General features: G+C 39.4%; 1 protein-coding gene across 17 annotated transcripts in view; it reads right to left on the bottom strand.

Annotated features, from left to right (window-relative positions):
- Positions 1-3,167: 3,167 nt before the first annotated feature.
- The window catches only part of BBX (BBX high mobility group box domain containing), a 141,064-nt gene continuing 128,884 nt past the window's right edge, over positions 3,168-15,347 (bottom strand). For all 17 annotated transcript variants that reach the window (XM_051780977.1, XM_051780978.1, XM_051780974.1 and 14 more), the window contains 3 exons: positions 12,830-13,027; positions 11,974-12,166; positions 3,168-9,251 (listed from right to left, as the gene is read on the bottom strand). In XM_051780977.1, coding sequence (XP_051636937.1) covers positions 9,164-9,251; positions 11,974-12,166; positions 12,830-13,027 — 479 coding nt within the window. In that variant the 3' untranslated portion in view covers positions 3,168-9,163. The remainder of the gene's footprint in view (positions 9,252-11,973; positions 12,167-12,829; positions 13,028-15,347) is intronic.

Below are 15,347 nucleotides of genomic sequence, written 5' to 3'. Positions count from 1 at the left end.
ACCTGTCAATCTCCGCACGCTATTTACATAGCTGCTCTCACTGGAGACACATTACACCCCTCACTCTCAAACTACCGCCTACTGAAACCTGGAAGCTTGTGAAGGTCTGACTTTATCATCGAGTTCCCGGCTGGGTTTGTTTCATTTTGTACTACAAAAATCTGTCTGAGCAGCTGCAGGCAAAAAGAGATCCCACACAAAGTTGTTGAGGAATAGATAAACTTCGCCATCCTGAAGGGGAGAGGCTTGTGGTGAAAGAACCTCCCTCTGCCAGAGCCCTGCTTCATGACAAATACCACAACTGGAAATCCCACAAAGGTTCACTCACAGGCAAGAATAGGTTTTTGAGCAAGCCAGTGAGGACCAAACCAGATGGACCATCTCAGAACATAACAGGGAATCGTCTGTCAGAGAGATACACAATGAATTTGCTTCACATGACATCACCCCGACCAATGCTAATGGCAATGGTGTCCTGCAGGTTGTCTGGATCAAAGTCATTAATTGTGCAAACTGCAAACATGTGAATTCCAGATCCCACAATGTGCATAGCTCACAGTGAGCTCATCACTGCAGAAAGATTTAGTGGCATTACAAAAGCCACTATTACTGGATACTGACACCAAAACCAATTATTGACAGATTGGGACTATCTGATTTCCAAATTCTCCTTAACTCCTAAAAATGGCAAGATGTTTTAATAATCCACAGCAATGCTGACCACAGAACCTGCCCAGACCTTGGAAGGAAGGGAATTGATGCTCATAATTACTGACTGAAGCCCGGTGGTCTGCTAGAACTGGGAAGCCTTTGGTGGGCCACATACAGAACTTGTTATTGAACTCCAAAGATGTACTCAAAAGACATCTTTTGGATTGGAAGGACATCTCCCGAGAGGTCAGATTTTTCTTTCCCCCATCTTTTTTTTTTTCTTAAACTGGATGTTGTTTGATGGCAACACTGGCCTTCTTTTAGTGTGCTACAATGCTAAGCCTGTCATTCTGACTCAACTAGTTTCATTTCTGGGTCTATTTCAACTAGTTCCTCTTGTTTCATGGGCTGATGAATAAGATGAAGTGTTGCTCTATATGGAATGTGTTTTTTGGATTTTGGACTTTATATAGGCTGGATTTTCAACTGGAGTTTCAGTTGGGCTTGTGGCAGCTACACTGTGAGCCAGCTTATATCTTCTCCTATCAGAAAGCAACCAATGAAGCCCTGTTGAAATCTGAAGTATATTTTAAATACAACTGTATTAGAGCTCAATTTCTTACTGTTGCTGTGCCAAGAACAGTCCACAAAAAAGAAGTTGACACTGAATAGATGGTAGACGTTAAATCTTATAGGTTTTATTTCAGAAAACAAAACAAAACAGAACTTTGCAGCAGATATAGGAATGCATCTCGTATTTTGTTACAAAGTGCTAGTGTCCTACTGAAGAACCGACAGCTTCACAAGCTGGTATACAGCATGGGTATAGTATGCTCAGGTATACTTTGTGTCTCATTTGACGCTGTCATATCGTAGGAAAAAAAAAAGTCTCTCTGAAAGCACGGTTAGCTGTACATTGAACAACGAAAAGGACGTGACAAATGGTATCGAGGAGCGAACATCGGAGTGTCTGGCAGAAGCACGGTGCTTGAGTAGAATGGTGCCTTTCCACCCTGTGTTTTTGCAAAAGTATTAGTGGAAATTTATCTTACCTGACAGTTAAGAGTCAGTGTAATGCCAAGCAGCTCCAAGAAGCAACATGAGCAAGAGCTGGGTAACAAACCAGATCTAGGTGCACCAAGAGTTAGCCGAATTCAGCAGGTCTTTCATTGGAAGAACAAAATGAAAGCAGATGAGAAGATAGGAGTTTGGGGAATGAAGACAACTGGTAACTTGGTAATAAAAAATATAGGATAGTGACTTCAAAGTCCCTGACTGGGCATATGACACTGACAGGATATAGATTTCTTAAAATTCTTCCACTTTTTCTGCTCACTGAACCAGAGTATGATCTTTACATGGTCTTTAATGCTGAAGCTCTTCCATTCCTGGTGTTTCTTTGCAGATATACTGATGTATACCCAGTAAAAGGCAGTGCAAGATTGCATACGTTTCTTCTTTCCTGAGTAAATGGCACATAGTTAAAAAAAAGCCACAAACCTAAAGGTTTCCCTTTTGCTACTTTAGATTCAGAGACAGGAGTTCTGCTCCTATGTGAACAGCCAGTGTCTACTGGGTTCATGAAGACTGTGCTAGGGCCTTCTGTGATCAAAAAATCCATTGCAATCCAAGGGGTTTCAGGCATCCAAGGACAGAAAAAGAGAAGATCCCTGGCAGTCTAATTTTCAAGCCCCAAGAGGGTAAAATATATGGGTAAAACAGAGTTCTGGTTTAAATAAGTTTCCAAAGTTTAAACATTGATGTCACTTGCTACTTATTTCCAAAAGAGAATCCACTTTTGAGTAAGTTCTCTTAGTGCCCAAAGACCGAAAACATAGCAAGGGCTTCTTCACGTGGGATGACTTCTCTTATACCTTTGTGGACTATAAATGAGCTCCCGAGTTGTGTAAAGAAGATAAAATCCAGAAACACAAAGTGGATACCTGGAAAGTTCAGGAGAAAAGGGAAATTTTTCTCCCACAGCCTAACTGCACCGAGTCCTGGTGCTTTCTGTCCCATAATCTCCAGCTTTATGCGATATAAATCCATTGAATTCTGGGGCACTTGAATGGATCAATGGATCTTCCCAATAATGTCAGTAGTACAGAAAAATGTAAGCAAGAACAAATGGGCAGAAGTTCTTTGCAAAATAAGCGACATCTTCACAGTCATTGTGTAGAAGCTGAGTGGATGATCTGACAGCAAACTACAGCTTACAGTTCTGAGGATCCATATCTGGGTTTTGGCATCTTCCATTTTCAGGTGAAAACAAGCTTGCTTAAGTATAAAAAAGCCAGCAAATTCATACTGTAGCCAAAAACGAATTCTGCAAGTGCTGCTATCTCAGCCACATATAAAAGTAAACAATCATTTGATAGTAAAGCAGGTGAAGCATCAAAGAAGCTCCATTTGAATAGTATTTATTTGCAATCATTAGTTTTAAACGGGAAACTGTTTACAGGCACACACTAGGTAACCAAAATAGAATGAACATAAAGAAATCTATTTAAAGGTCCTTATCAAATATTTCAAATATTTTATTAAATATTTTATTCAGTTGCATTATCACAGTTTAATGTACTTTAGCATGTTATACACATGACTTAACATGTGCACTTAAAAGTATCAAATTAGAGGTTTTCGAAGAAAGTATGACATTCTATAAATGTGCTCATTGACTTATCTACACACATCTAAGAAGGCAGTAGCTCTGTTATACCATTGATGGAGATGAACTATTGTAAGGCATGTTTACACCAAACTTCGGAGAGAATAAAGCCAAATACTAGGTCAAAATTCACTGGAAATACATGTGAGAATAGAAGTTGAAGGATTGGGCTCTAAGAAGAAAATTCATGGCAAATCAGTTGTGTTAAAACTGTCAACAGATTCTGTCTATTAAAAGCAAGCACTGCTGAGAAAGAAGGTTTTTGCAGCATCCAGGTCAGCAGGATCCGTGTTTTTTTCAGGTGTGATTTTTGAAACTCAAACCTTATGGTGTAATGTGTAGGGAAGAGACCAAAATCTAGCAAGAAAGTTGGAAAACTATCATCTAAGAAACCTCAAGTTGTTTTATGATCTAACGTGGTAACACTTTTGTACAGAGTACATGTTGCAAGTCACTGCACTGCCACGTGTGTATGTATACATAAACATACGTGCAGACACATGTACATATATGCCTCTCTTGCTTTTGTCACCTTCAAAGACCCAATCACTGATTAAAGTGTAGCAGTATGAAGGGGAAAACACGGTTTCAGTTGTGGAGGTGAAAAGAGTAGACTAGACCATTACATTCGGAATCCTGGTTAGTTAACCTGAACAGGTGTGGTTTTTCTAGTAGAGTACACTGAGGGTCTGCTGGTATGTGCTAACAGTCAAGACCCTGAAACTACAATGGAATTCTTTGGAAGAACTCAACAAATGTTAAGCTATTTGCAGTCATTTTAAAAATTCCATCTGAATGAAGGCCCTAGGTCACAGTGACGTGCCTCCCCCAGGAACATCACGCAAGCCCAAGCTTAACTCCAAGAGCGTAGTGGTCCGTGATCGGGGCTCCTGCACTGTCACAGTGCCAACAATGCTGCCCCTTAAGTAAGGAGGGTTTTCAGCCTAAGCTTAGGTGTGTTGCTGAGTGGAGATCTCATGTCAAGTCTTTCTAGATTTCTGCCTTCAAAGAATTAGTGGGGGAACATAAAATATAAATCTATCTCATAAGCTTCTTCAAAGTTGTCAATTCATGAGTATATAAATGAGTATAATAGTACTTAGGTGAGAGCATAAACCTCACTGTGCCTTTTTATTGGGGAATTCAGAGGAGGAGGCAAGTAACTCTTTCACAGCCTAAATGGACTCGTTCACGGCACTCAGTGTCCTGAAATGCCTCAGCATCCTGGCAGCTCCATTTGACAGTTCCACAATATGTACAAGGTAAGGAGAATGCCACGAGTATTACAAAACATGGCAAAGACACCTAGGAGTTCTACAATCTATCAAACAAGCACGGCAAACAGACAGCATCTAATGGATAATGTATGGGATACAACACACAAGTTGCACAGTTATGTTTCCTTGTGAAATCAGGATTGCAAACGTAAACTCCAGAAGAAGTTTCAAGAGCAGCACTTGGCTTACTCTGTCACCTACGGAAACATCAGAAGCCCACCACCCCATGATTGCTGCATTTGCTGCTGTTACAAAATCTGATCTCACTGAACCAAGGAGAGCTAGTGGGCCCACGTCCTGCAACCCATATGACTATGGCAGAAGATAAATAAAAAAGCTCCAGCAACATAGTTTGGCTACCACCGTATATTCAGCCTTTACATTTTCTGCACTATATAAATGTTGCTCTTGGAAAATAAAGCACACAGCAATATACAAACGGTATCAATGGCCAAAAAGATTACATGATCGAGCACGAAAGCAAATGGAAGTTAACGAAAGTAGTCTTTTAGGAGAGGTAGCCATATTAGACTCAGCATTCAAAAAAAGGGAGTGCACTCAAAAGGGTCAACATACATCATAGTGTCTTGTAGACCCATCATGTCTCTGGTTTTCCTACATTATTTTTTTTGCAGAATGTACACACCCAGGCAGGCGCACACACACACACACACACACACACGTATAAATATACATCTTTTTTTCTAATTCCCCTTTGTTGCCATACTGAGAATAAAGGCCAGCTTTCCTTTCATGCTCTCTCAGCTTTCACAAGTCTATAACTGTTGCCTTCAGTCTGTTCAGTATCTGTACAGTAGCTAAACAGGCAGTGGAAATTAAAACTGCTTCAATTTATTGTCCCGTTGCAAAAGACAGCATCCAAACTATAAGGCATTCCCTTGTTCCTGATGTGAGTTACAACTCTCTACGTGATACAAACTGCAGAATGCTCTTCTCAGCCTTGTGCTACAGAGGCAGCTTTCACCCAAATAATAAAGACCAAAGCTGAAATTTAAACACCACAAATTCACACACTTCTACCAGTCCCTTGTTCCTGTGCCCCTTTCCAACAATGCTTATCACTTAAATTTCAAAAGTCATGCAACAATACTATAAAATAGAAACCCAAACTACCAAGAAGTCTCTTGCTCATGACTTTGGGATACTGTATCAGTATAAAAGAGCACTCAGTCATCTTAAATAAATATATTCTTTTCTGAAATCACAGCACATTCAAGGGGTAGGTACTGCCATAAGCAGAGCACTAAATAATCTCCATAGATGTTTTTAGAATCGTTTAGTCAGAAAGGACCTATAAGATCATGGAGTTTTGATTGATTTGGTCTAATATGTGGAAAACAGCCTACTGTGGGGATAAGAATCTGCATCTCAAATGTTCTGCAGAACGTTTTTCCCATATTTGTATACAGTACTAGAACAATTAAGAAGACATTACAGTAATTTTCTCCCAGCTGCTTAGATCTGTAGCTTCAGCTACGACAATGTATTTTGTTTACCTCAAAACTACATATGAAATATCGAAGATGACTAAATAAATAAAAGCCAAGGAAAACTGGGACAGTACTGCATTTTACACTTGAGACAAGATTCCCCCCTCCCATGGATAAGTCACAGAGGACGACTACAGTAAATGCTTGTCTTTTTTTTTTTAAAGAAAGATTTATACACAGGTTCAGATCCAGAAAATAATGTGAAATGCATAAATATTGATAGCTTTAGCTAAGTTAAAATGGGTTCAGTAAAGTATGATACAACATATTCAGAATAAACAAAGCAGAAAAGCATCATATTTTGGTTTGCTTGAGATATACATAAGGTGCAACAATTTCTTCTCTAGAGGCATTTGTGGACAATGTTTTAACAGGTAACAGTGTTTGCTGGTATACTGAAGTACACACAATAGCAATAAGATTTCCCAAAATGAAAGCAGCTGAAATTAATAAAAATTAAAACAAAACAAATAAGGAAAAAACCCAACCCCAATACAGTAAGATATTGGTCTGAAATTTTTGTTGTGCTAACAGACTTTGTTACCTGAAAATACTGATACTCCTTCTAGTAGATTCAGGGAAAATTCTAGCTACTCAAATCGAGACATCACTCAGAGAACCAACAAAGGCAAATGCCTAGTGAACTATAAAGCTTTGCAGGATTTCTGCTACTCTCAGTGCCTAATCGCTTAAAAATTAAGCATATCTACAAAAAGGTTTATAAGTATCTGAAAACAGTCATATCCAGTAAACTGACCCAACCCTACCCCCTCTCTAAGGGAAAGTCAAGGAAAAGCAGATCAAGTAAGATATTAATTTATATAGAAAAAAGTAATTTTCTGTTTCTTTTAAAAAAGGTACCATTAATATACAGAAATATCTTCAGGAACAATATTGAAATTTAAATCGAGGAAGGATGGGGTGCTTTGACAAAAATATATCTACTCTAAAGGTTTCTAGAGAAATAAGTTAGTACCATTGTCAACGTGAACGGCCTGCACTGTAACATATTTGGATTTCAGCTAATTATAAAGTGGTCCAAAACTCCAACAGCCACCCTGCTGTGACCCACAAGTTTTAAGTCTTTTAAGTTTTTCCTGTCTTGTTAAAATAACTTATAAAACTTTAATAAAATCTTATTTCAAATACCGCCATAGGCTGCAATGGCATTCTAGGGGCTCTTATTTACCTGAATTTTTTAAAAAACCTTTTCACTGACTCATTGGCTTGTAAATTTTGTTGTTCTTCTGTTGTTCCCTTCTTTCAACACGTGCATCCTCAATGGTGCTGTTTCAGTGACACTTCCCCAGCTACCTGCCTTAAAACTCATGTGGTACATTGTATTTTGTTTCCTGACACTGAACCAGAGACTTTCACTTAACTACAACAATGAAAGGCTAAACCTAGCAAGCATTAATAGAGTTACGGTCCATATGGCTATTACATCAAATTAGTTACAAAATAACCCCAAAACACATTATCAATTCAGTCAAGTATAAATAAGAATGCCTGATAGAATGATGTAAACTCGCATCATTTAAAGACTTAATTCAAAGAACTTCAAACGCAATCTAATACTATCAAAAGTTCAGCCGGTATGACGAAGACTAATAGAAAATTATTGCTGGAGTCCAATTTGGTAAATTGTTGTGCTACAATGTAAAAAGTAGGGAAACATCTTGTGCTATAGAAGAAGTACCCTGTTGAATTTGTAGCTTTAGATCAATTACTAGTGATCATTTTGCATCTATTGGTAGGAATCAATGCTTGGTTATACAAGAGTGTAAGTCTAGATAGTGAAGATAACAGGCCAAGTGATACATTTGGCCTGCTTTTGGGATGTATTTATGAGAGCAAAACACAAAAATTCAACACAAGCAAAGACAGAAACTGGCAGATGGATCTGTCTGGTAGTCTGAATTCAGTCAAATGCTATTCTTCGGTTGTAGTTTATCTGTATACAACTTGCCCACTTGACCAACACGAACTGTAATTGGCCCTTTATGCAAACTCTGAAGCTGATCTGGACTGTGCATAGTAACTACAACAATGCCAGTGTCTGTAAAATGTAAAATGTATGTGTATTGATGTACACGTATATCGAAAAGTCATGGTTTTAGGTTTTTCAGAACGGTGAAATAATACTAAGGTCACTTTTGAAAAACGCATTTGCAGTACTTTTTGTTTACAGGAAAGTTTCACCAAGTCGCTCAGGTATCTATGCAAAAATAAAGGAACCCTCCAAGGCATGAAAGACAAGTCAATAATCTGCAGTATTTTCTTTTCCATACACCACTCCTTTTTCTAATGCACATCATCCTGGTTATTCAAAGCTAAATTAAAAAGAAACAAACCCAAACATAGCCTGTCAGAATTTTTCCCAGTAAACTCTACCACTCTGGTGGCAAATATAAAAGTGCAGAACATCTGGACCACATGGCTGCCCAAACACCGCTAACAATGGTACATCTGTCCAGGCTGCCTTGAGTTCTCTGGAACAGGTTTTAAATTCACTCTACAATATAAACGTAGGCATACCCTATTAATATAAACCATCTTAGAACTTAAATCTTCATGTACAAAAATGACTAAGAATATCTAATAATAACTAGTGCAGTGCGTCAGTGTTTTTGTTGGTTTTTTTTTTTCCTTTTTTCATTTTCATTTAGAGTAACTAGGTATTATATGAAACTAGTTGCCGTACTCTCTGGTTGGTAAAAGAGATGCTGTGTGAGCTAACAGTAAAGGCAGCCTTTTTCACACCAACCATCTATTTACTGTTTAAAAGCCTTCAATAGAAAGCAAGCTCTGGGATCATTCCACTTCATTTCTGTTCATTAATAGACAATTAATATCACCCTCCTACATACTGGGTTCCGATTTGAGGACCTGGCCCAAGTTGCTAACATCTGGCTTCCAGTGAATTCTGGGCCACTCAGAGCAATAAGCACTTTATTGCAGTCTCTAGTTCCATCATATGGACTGACTAGCTTCCCTTGGTAAAGACAAGGCTAGGATATTAGGTAAAGCACAATGTTTTACAATAAAGTAGAGCTTCACTGGTCAGCGCAGGAAATAAGCACTGGAGCCTGAGACATTTCATTTGGCTGTCCATCGTGTGGGAGAGGTGTGGCCCTCTGACTTCTGCAAAAGAAGAAAACAAAAGCCACCCATCAATATTTGGAGCATGGGAGGTGCTTTTATCAGATCAGAAGGGATGGAAAGCAGCGCGTTGTATGGTTTAACATCCAACACTACAGCATCGTGACTCCTTGCTTGCTGCAGGTGCTCACATACTGAGGTTACACGCTCTTTTTAGAGGTATTTCTGCAACAGTAACACAGTACCCTGAGGAAAGCCTACACAATGCAAAGGCAGGAAAAAACAAGACGTGATGGTATTTAATGACACAAAACAAAATGCACAGTTGAAGAGGAAGGTAAGAGCGCTCAAGTGCTGCTACTCATTTTGTAAGGGCTTCAGCCCTCAGAAGCAAGAGTATACAGCTGACATGTGGCAAAAGAAGGCAAATGCACAGAGGGGTGTATCATGTTAATGCGAGCCAACAGCCAGGTTTTAAGCAATATGTAAATATACTCATCAGCGGAACTGCACCTTGGGATTACTCTGACTTATGTGACTGATCACTACATCAGCCTAACACAACATCTCTTTCATTACTACAGCAATGTTACTTTAAAAATGATCCCCTGGTACAGGTTATCATAAAAATAAACTGTGGCAGAATTAAGTGCTGGAAATCAGTATCAGTCTTTGCAGCAAATGGACTTGAAGAACTCCTTTGCAGCTTGCCTTTTAAAATATATACACAAAGCATGTCACCACCTGTTTGTTTTTTTCTTTTCTTGGAGGCCCACTTCTTATTTACAACACAGCCACTTTACCTCACTCTGGCACAGCTAAGACCCCAGCAGAAAGAGAGGTACCAATGTGCTTTGCACAACTGGAGTGCAATGCAGCGGCCTTGGCACAAAATGCAGCTCAGGTTCACAGTGCTTAACCAGGGCATGCACAAGGTAAATAAAGCTAAACAGAAAATTTGAAGTGAAAACCACACTGCCAAAAGGCTTCCATGTCCCAAGGCTCTGTGAAACTACTTAATAATTAAATTCAGACACTGAAGAAACACATCAAGCAAACCTCTAATTCTTTTTTCATGTTTCCAGCTATTTACAAATAAAGTGAGTTGCAAATAATAACAGTCAACAGAGTAGAAAACAGAGAAGCATCTAGCTGGTAAGATTTAAGTTTCTGTTTTGACTTCCATTTGCCAAGTATGGGAGGGACATGGTTAACTTTGTACTGAGAGAGAGTCCTCCCCTGTTGCCATTTCCCCCAGGGTGATAACAAGCTGGCATTTCCAACTGTTGCGGACAGTTGCCAGTTTGGTGTTTTCGGGCCTTACAGAAGGTCCTGCATTATTTTAGCTTCATGATGACATGACAAAAGATGGGATTAAAAAAGGAAGACTGAAACAGAAGGGTCTGCAAAACATTTGGTCACTTCAAGATAGACAAGAGAAGGACAAGAACTCTTAGAGGAATAAAGAGGAAAAAAGCCACAGCAAAGTGAATCCTGTTGCTTTAGTATAATTCTGGTCAGCGTTAATGGCACTCAATGAAAACAAAAGGGTGAATGAGAGCAAAGCATAGTGCAGCACTTCTACAAGTCTCACTCTGTGGCTTCTGACTACAAAAAATGACAGAAACAAGTTCAGACTTTCATCATGGTAATAGACACTTTTTTTGCAATTCTGTGAGAAAAGGTCAGGCTGACTGCAGTGTGAAAACACTCCTCACCCAAAACAATGCTGCTTAAGCAAGACAACGGCTTCTGTAGAGAGGAGCTAGCAGACAGGGTGCAGCTCTGTTTCTTGTAGGGTCCCTAAGCTCTTACAAAGCCTTTCAGTGTTTCATGTCCAGCCTGAACACACAGGACTGGGTTCACCAATGGAGGCCATGAGAACAACAGTAAATTGAGATTGTGGATGGTTTCGTCAACTGCTGCCTTGTGGAGCTTCTTAGGCAGCCAGTAATCTCTCAAATGCCATCTGCAGAGGCTGTGATGGTTTCAGACTTGCCCAGCGCTTCCTCACTGACTTTCCACTGCGGGAGAGGATGGGGTTTCATCTCCAGTAAGCTGCACCATCAAAGAACAACACTGAACTACCAAGAGTCAGGGAGGACTTGCTGTCACTGGTTTCCTCTCATCACAGGTCTGACCATGCTGAACTGATTAAACAGCCCAAGTAACCTGTACATTCGCCACCTTATGTCTGTGGACAGTCTACTCAGTAACTGAGAGGACCAACCCAAACTACTGTGGCTTTCGATCACTCAGAGTTGTTCTGACCCATGCTGTTCTGCAGATGTTTTGCCTTCTACACAGCAAAACACAAGAGTAAAAATAACAAGTTAGATTCCTTCAGCCATGTTCAGCATAAAAACTTCATCTCAAATTGTATGAAATTTCCTCCAATGTCTTAGGCCACTGAAAAACATGAATGAGCATGCAACAGCTATTTAAATCCGCTATTTTCTGACAAATAGCATTTGATAATTCTCAATCATTAGGATCTCAAGCAGCATATGAACCTGTTTTTATAAAAAAATGCATAGGTAGGCTTACCAGGAAGGGTAATTTTACTGACTGCTAAATAAGATTACACTGTCATTTAGGTGAAGACTTAACACTATTGAGCAAGTGGTGTAAAACAGGCGTTTACAGAAAGCTGAGGAAGAGGAAACGCAGGCCAAATTAAACAGTCTGCTATTCACATGCTTTCTGAACAAGTTGTCCATCACACACTATTCACTTAGCCAACAAGGGGAAAAGGAAACCTTACCTGTGCACATTTTCCATGGCTGCTACTTCCGCCAGAGCAGCTAAGCTAAAAAATGCAGACACCGCTGGCATATCTGATGTAATACTATGATTTTCTTCCGTCTCTGCATTTCTGGAGCATTCACTGTTGTAATCTGTTTCTGCACTTGATGTTTTTTGAAGAGTACTTTGTGGCAGCTCTTTTGGCTTCTCCTCTGCAAAGAAAGTAAGTTAAGTTTGCAGATATTAAATCCACAGCAGCCTACTGATATACTGACTAGTCTGATGTTAACAGAATCTTTACCTTTAGGACTTGGATTCTGCAAGTGTAATCTGATTCATGCTGCAACCTCTTCTGACTCAAGCTATTGGCAGAAGCACAGTACTAAGGTTTATGAAGCAATTTACTCATTTTGCATTCAACTGAATTTGATCTTTTAGGTCAGGTGAGAAAGCTTTTGTGTATGCAGTAGTCCTGAAAGATCACCTTAACTGCAGAGAACTCTGACAAGGACTCTGGCATTGACTGTCATAGTACAGAATTCACTTTTACAACCTATAACTAGGTGCAGTGTAATTTCTTTGCTGAATTGGAAACAAGTTATGAAAGGTAACCATTCTCCATTTCTCTCTACATCACTTCTCAGAGTGAAATATCCAAGGAGAGAAGACACATCTGGTCATTCAAACTAAAGAAGTTGGTCATTATGGACTCGCTGATTTCCCAGTTGATTGATACCTGTATTTTAAAAAATGACGTTTATAAGCAGGTATGAAAACAAGCTAACTGAAAAACACTTTTCCTGATAGGTTGCTCATACCCTTAAACCTTCTCCAACCATTCAGTTTTAATAAAATTTAAACCCCAGTTTCCTTACCCAGTGTCCCTCCTGCTGGTGACACTCGACCATCTGCTGTTCGGACGAGATGTGTGATCTTAGTTTTCCTTGCTTTTCTTTTCTGGCTGCCAACTAAAGGCTCATGCATCATTGCTGGCTCTGGAGTGTTTAGGGCAGATATAGAAATTTTATTCTTCCAGGCAGACTCACTGGAATTTCTGTCTTCTAGTAGTATGGCTGGAAAAGGACAAAAATGCAATTTTACATACAGAATAATTCAGCTACCAGGTATGCTCGTTTACCATTTTGCATATTTCTTCATAAAACCTTTCCTCACAGGTACCCAGAGCACAACTCATGGCAAGATGTGATCTGAAAGCCACAGGTGTTTGCAGGGGAGCAGTAGCATCTGCTCTTTAAGATATCCTGGAAAGTAGAAACCTGCGAGACGGGCAGTAGCACTTCAGTGGGAGCAGGGTATCAGTCTGTATAAAACACTCTGCAACAGAAGATGCCAGCAAGTAGCTAAGAGACAAAATGTATTTAAGGAACAGTAAGAATCCTCATGGAAGCTTATCTTAGCTCACAGATGGACTCACGAGCAGAATTCAGGAATTCCTGACTAACCCCCAGTCTTACCTCTGTAGTCACTCTACCTCAGCTCCTCTAAGCAAAGGTAAATACTGCCTTTTTACAAAACAACAAACCTTAAAAACACCCCGAAGAGGCAGCAAGTACAAAAGCAGAGCTAGATCACAGTTGAAGACAAGAATGCTAAAAAAAGAAGTAAGCATGGGATAAAATACTGTGAAAGAAATACTGCCCACATAAAGTCAGAGAGTGAGAAGGGTACACTTTAAATCTTTCTCAGTAGTTCCAGTGTTGGCATTTCGAAGAAGCCTTTTGACCTGAACTGGAAAATGATCCCAAATTTTCACTTGACTACAGTTACTTTAATTTTGTTCACAAAGAAATTGGTCAGGCAGCAATCGCAAAACATATTTATTTAAGCTTCCAAAGCCTAAGATCAGTGTGCAGTAGTCAATTGTTCTCAATTTGCATTGATTTAATAAGCCATACTGCTGATCCCATGGGGTATCACTAGTCCACAGAGTAAATATGTGACATCATTTTTCCTCCTGTGATAAAAGCATTATGAAGCCTACCCCATGTGCAATCAGTGTCAGCTAGGGTTAGAAAGAAGTTACAGGTAGCAAATGAAATGCCCAATTAATTTTTTACAGATGCCTGTCTAACCTGTTTTGAAACTGGGAACACACCTGGCATCTGCACCAAGTCCTTGAGGTATTTCTTCCCCAGTGTACTGCCATCCTGAATGATTAAACATCTTTTTCCTAATGCCTGCCTGCACCTCCTCTCCCCAGCTGCATTTTCCACTTGTTATTTTCTTTACTACCTGTCAGGTTATAGCCCATCTCTTTGCAACAGTCCTTTATACATTTTTCACAGCTGTTACTGTGTGTCCAGTTAGCTTTCTCTTCCCCCAAGTTTCTTTTAATCTTTCTTCCCATTTTAAAGACACATTTGTTCACTTTTTGGGTGGTTGGACCAGCAAAAATTACACACACAAAACTGAGGCCAGAGTGCAAACAGCTGCTCTTTCAAAAGGGCTAAGCACTGAAGAAGACCAATTTCCTGCACTGGCTGTGTCATGCAGAAGCACCCAACCCCACAAACTGTGCACAGCAGCCAGGCAGTCTGCATGGCCTTTGCCCTCTTTCATTTTAGTGCGTATTTCTGTTTATTGTTTGTTTTGTAGATTTAATGAGCTTCCGATTCAAAGATACAGCTAATAAAACCTTTATCTTTTGTGAGCTTCTTTAACTGTTCATTGTGTGAGGATTTGGACTAGATGAAGAGAATAGCTGCAGCACATTTTATCTTGTTAGTGGTTGCCCTTTGCTCTTTTGTTTTAATGGGAAGGGACCTTTTAATGTTTTATGGCATAAGAATACAATCAGGTCGAGTACATACGTGTAAAAACATTTGGAAACATTCCAAACCGTAATTTGTTTACGACCTTAATTCACCCTCCTATGTTCTCTAGTAAAACATTTTTGAACTTGTGCACGCTCTTTATTTTGGAAAAAAGCACACAGCTTCAAGTAGCGCTTCTCAGCTATACCACTAACCTTTGCAGAGCAGAGCTATGCTGTAAAACTTACTTTTTGTAAAGAGAGCAAGAGAAAGCACAGGAAAAGATCCACAGTCCAATTAAGCAGAAGCACCAATGACTGCAAATACGACTTTCGAGTAACTCAATTGGACTAATAGCGAGATGTTCAGATAAGCTTCCTACATTGAGATGAAAATCTTAATTGGAATGTATAATTAAATAGGCAGCTTTCTCTCTAGATTTCTTATTTGGGAATTCAAAATCGTTGATTATGTATTAATGTAATGGTCTGGTTGTAGTCCAAGACTATTTGTTAATTCTGATTTGCTCTAATTAGTACTTTGACAGTGCTGTCTAATTCTAGCTTGAATGAGTTTTATTGGTTTTAATCTTAGTACTACAACTCACTTTGTTTTTTTT

The sequence above is a fragment of the Manacus candei genome, unplaced genomic scaffold (assembly GCF_025592945.1).
Source record: "Manacus candei isolate 608988 ecotype Guabito, Panama unplaced genomic scaffold, ASM2559294v1 h1tg000014l, whole genome shotgun sequence".
Lineage (NCBI taxonomy): Eukaryota > Metazoa > Chordata > Aves > Passeriformes > Pipridae > Manacus > Manacus candei.
The sequence above is the reverse complement of the archived record's forward strand: the minus strand, read 5'-3'. Positions and strand labels throughout refer to the sequence as shown.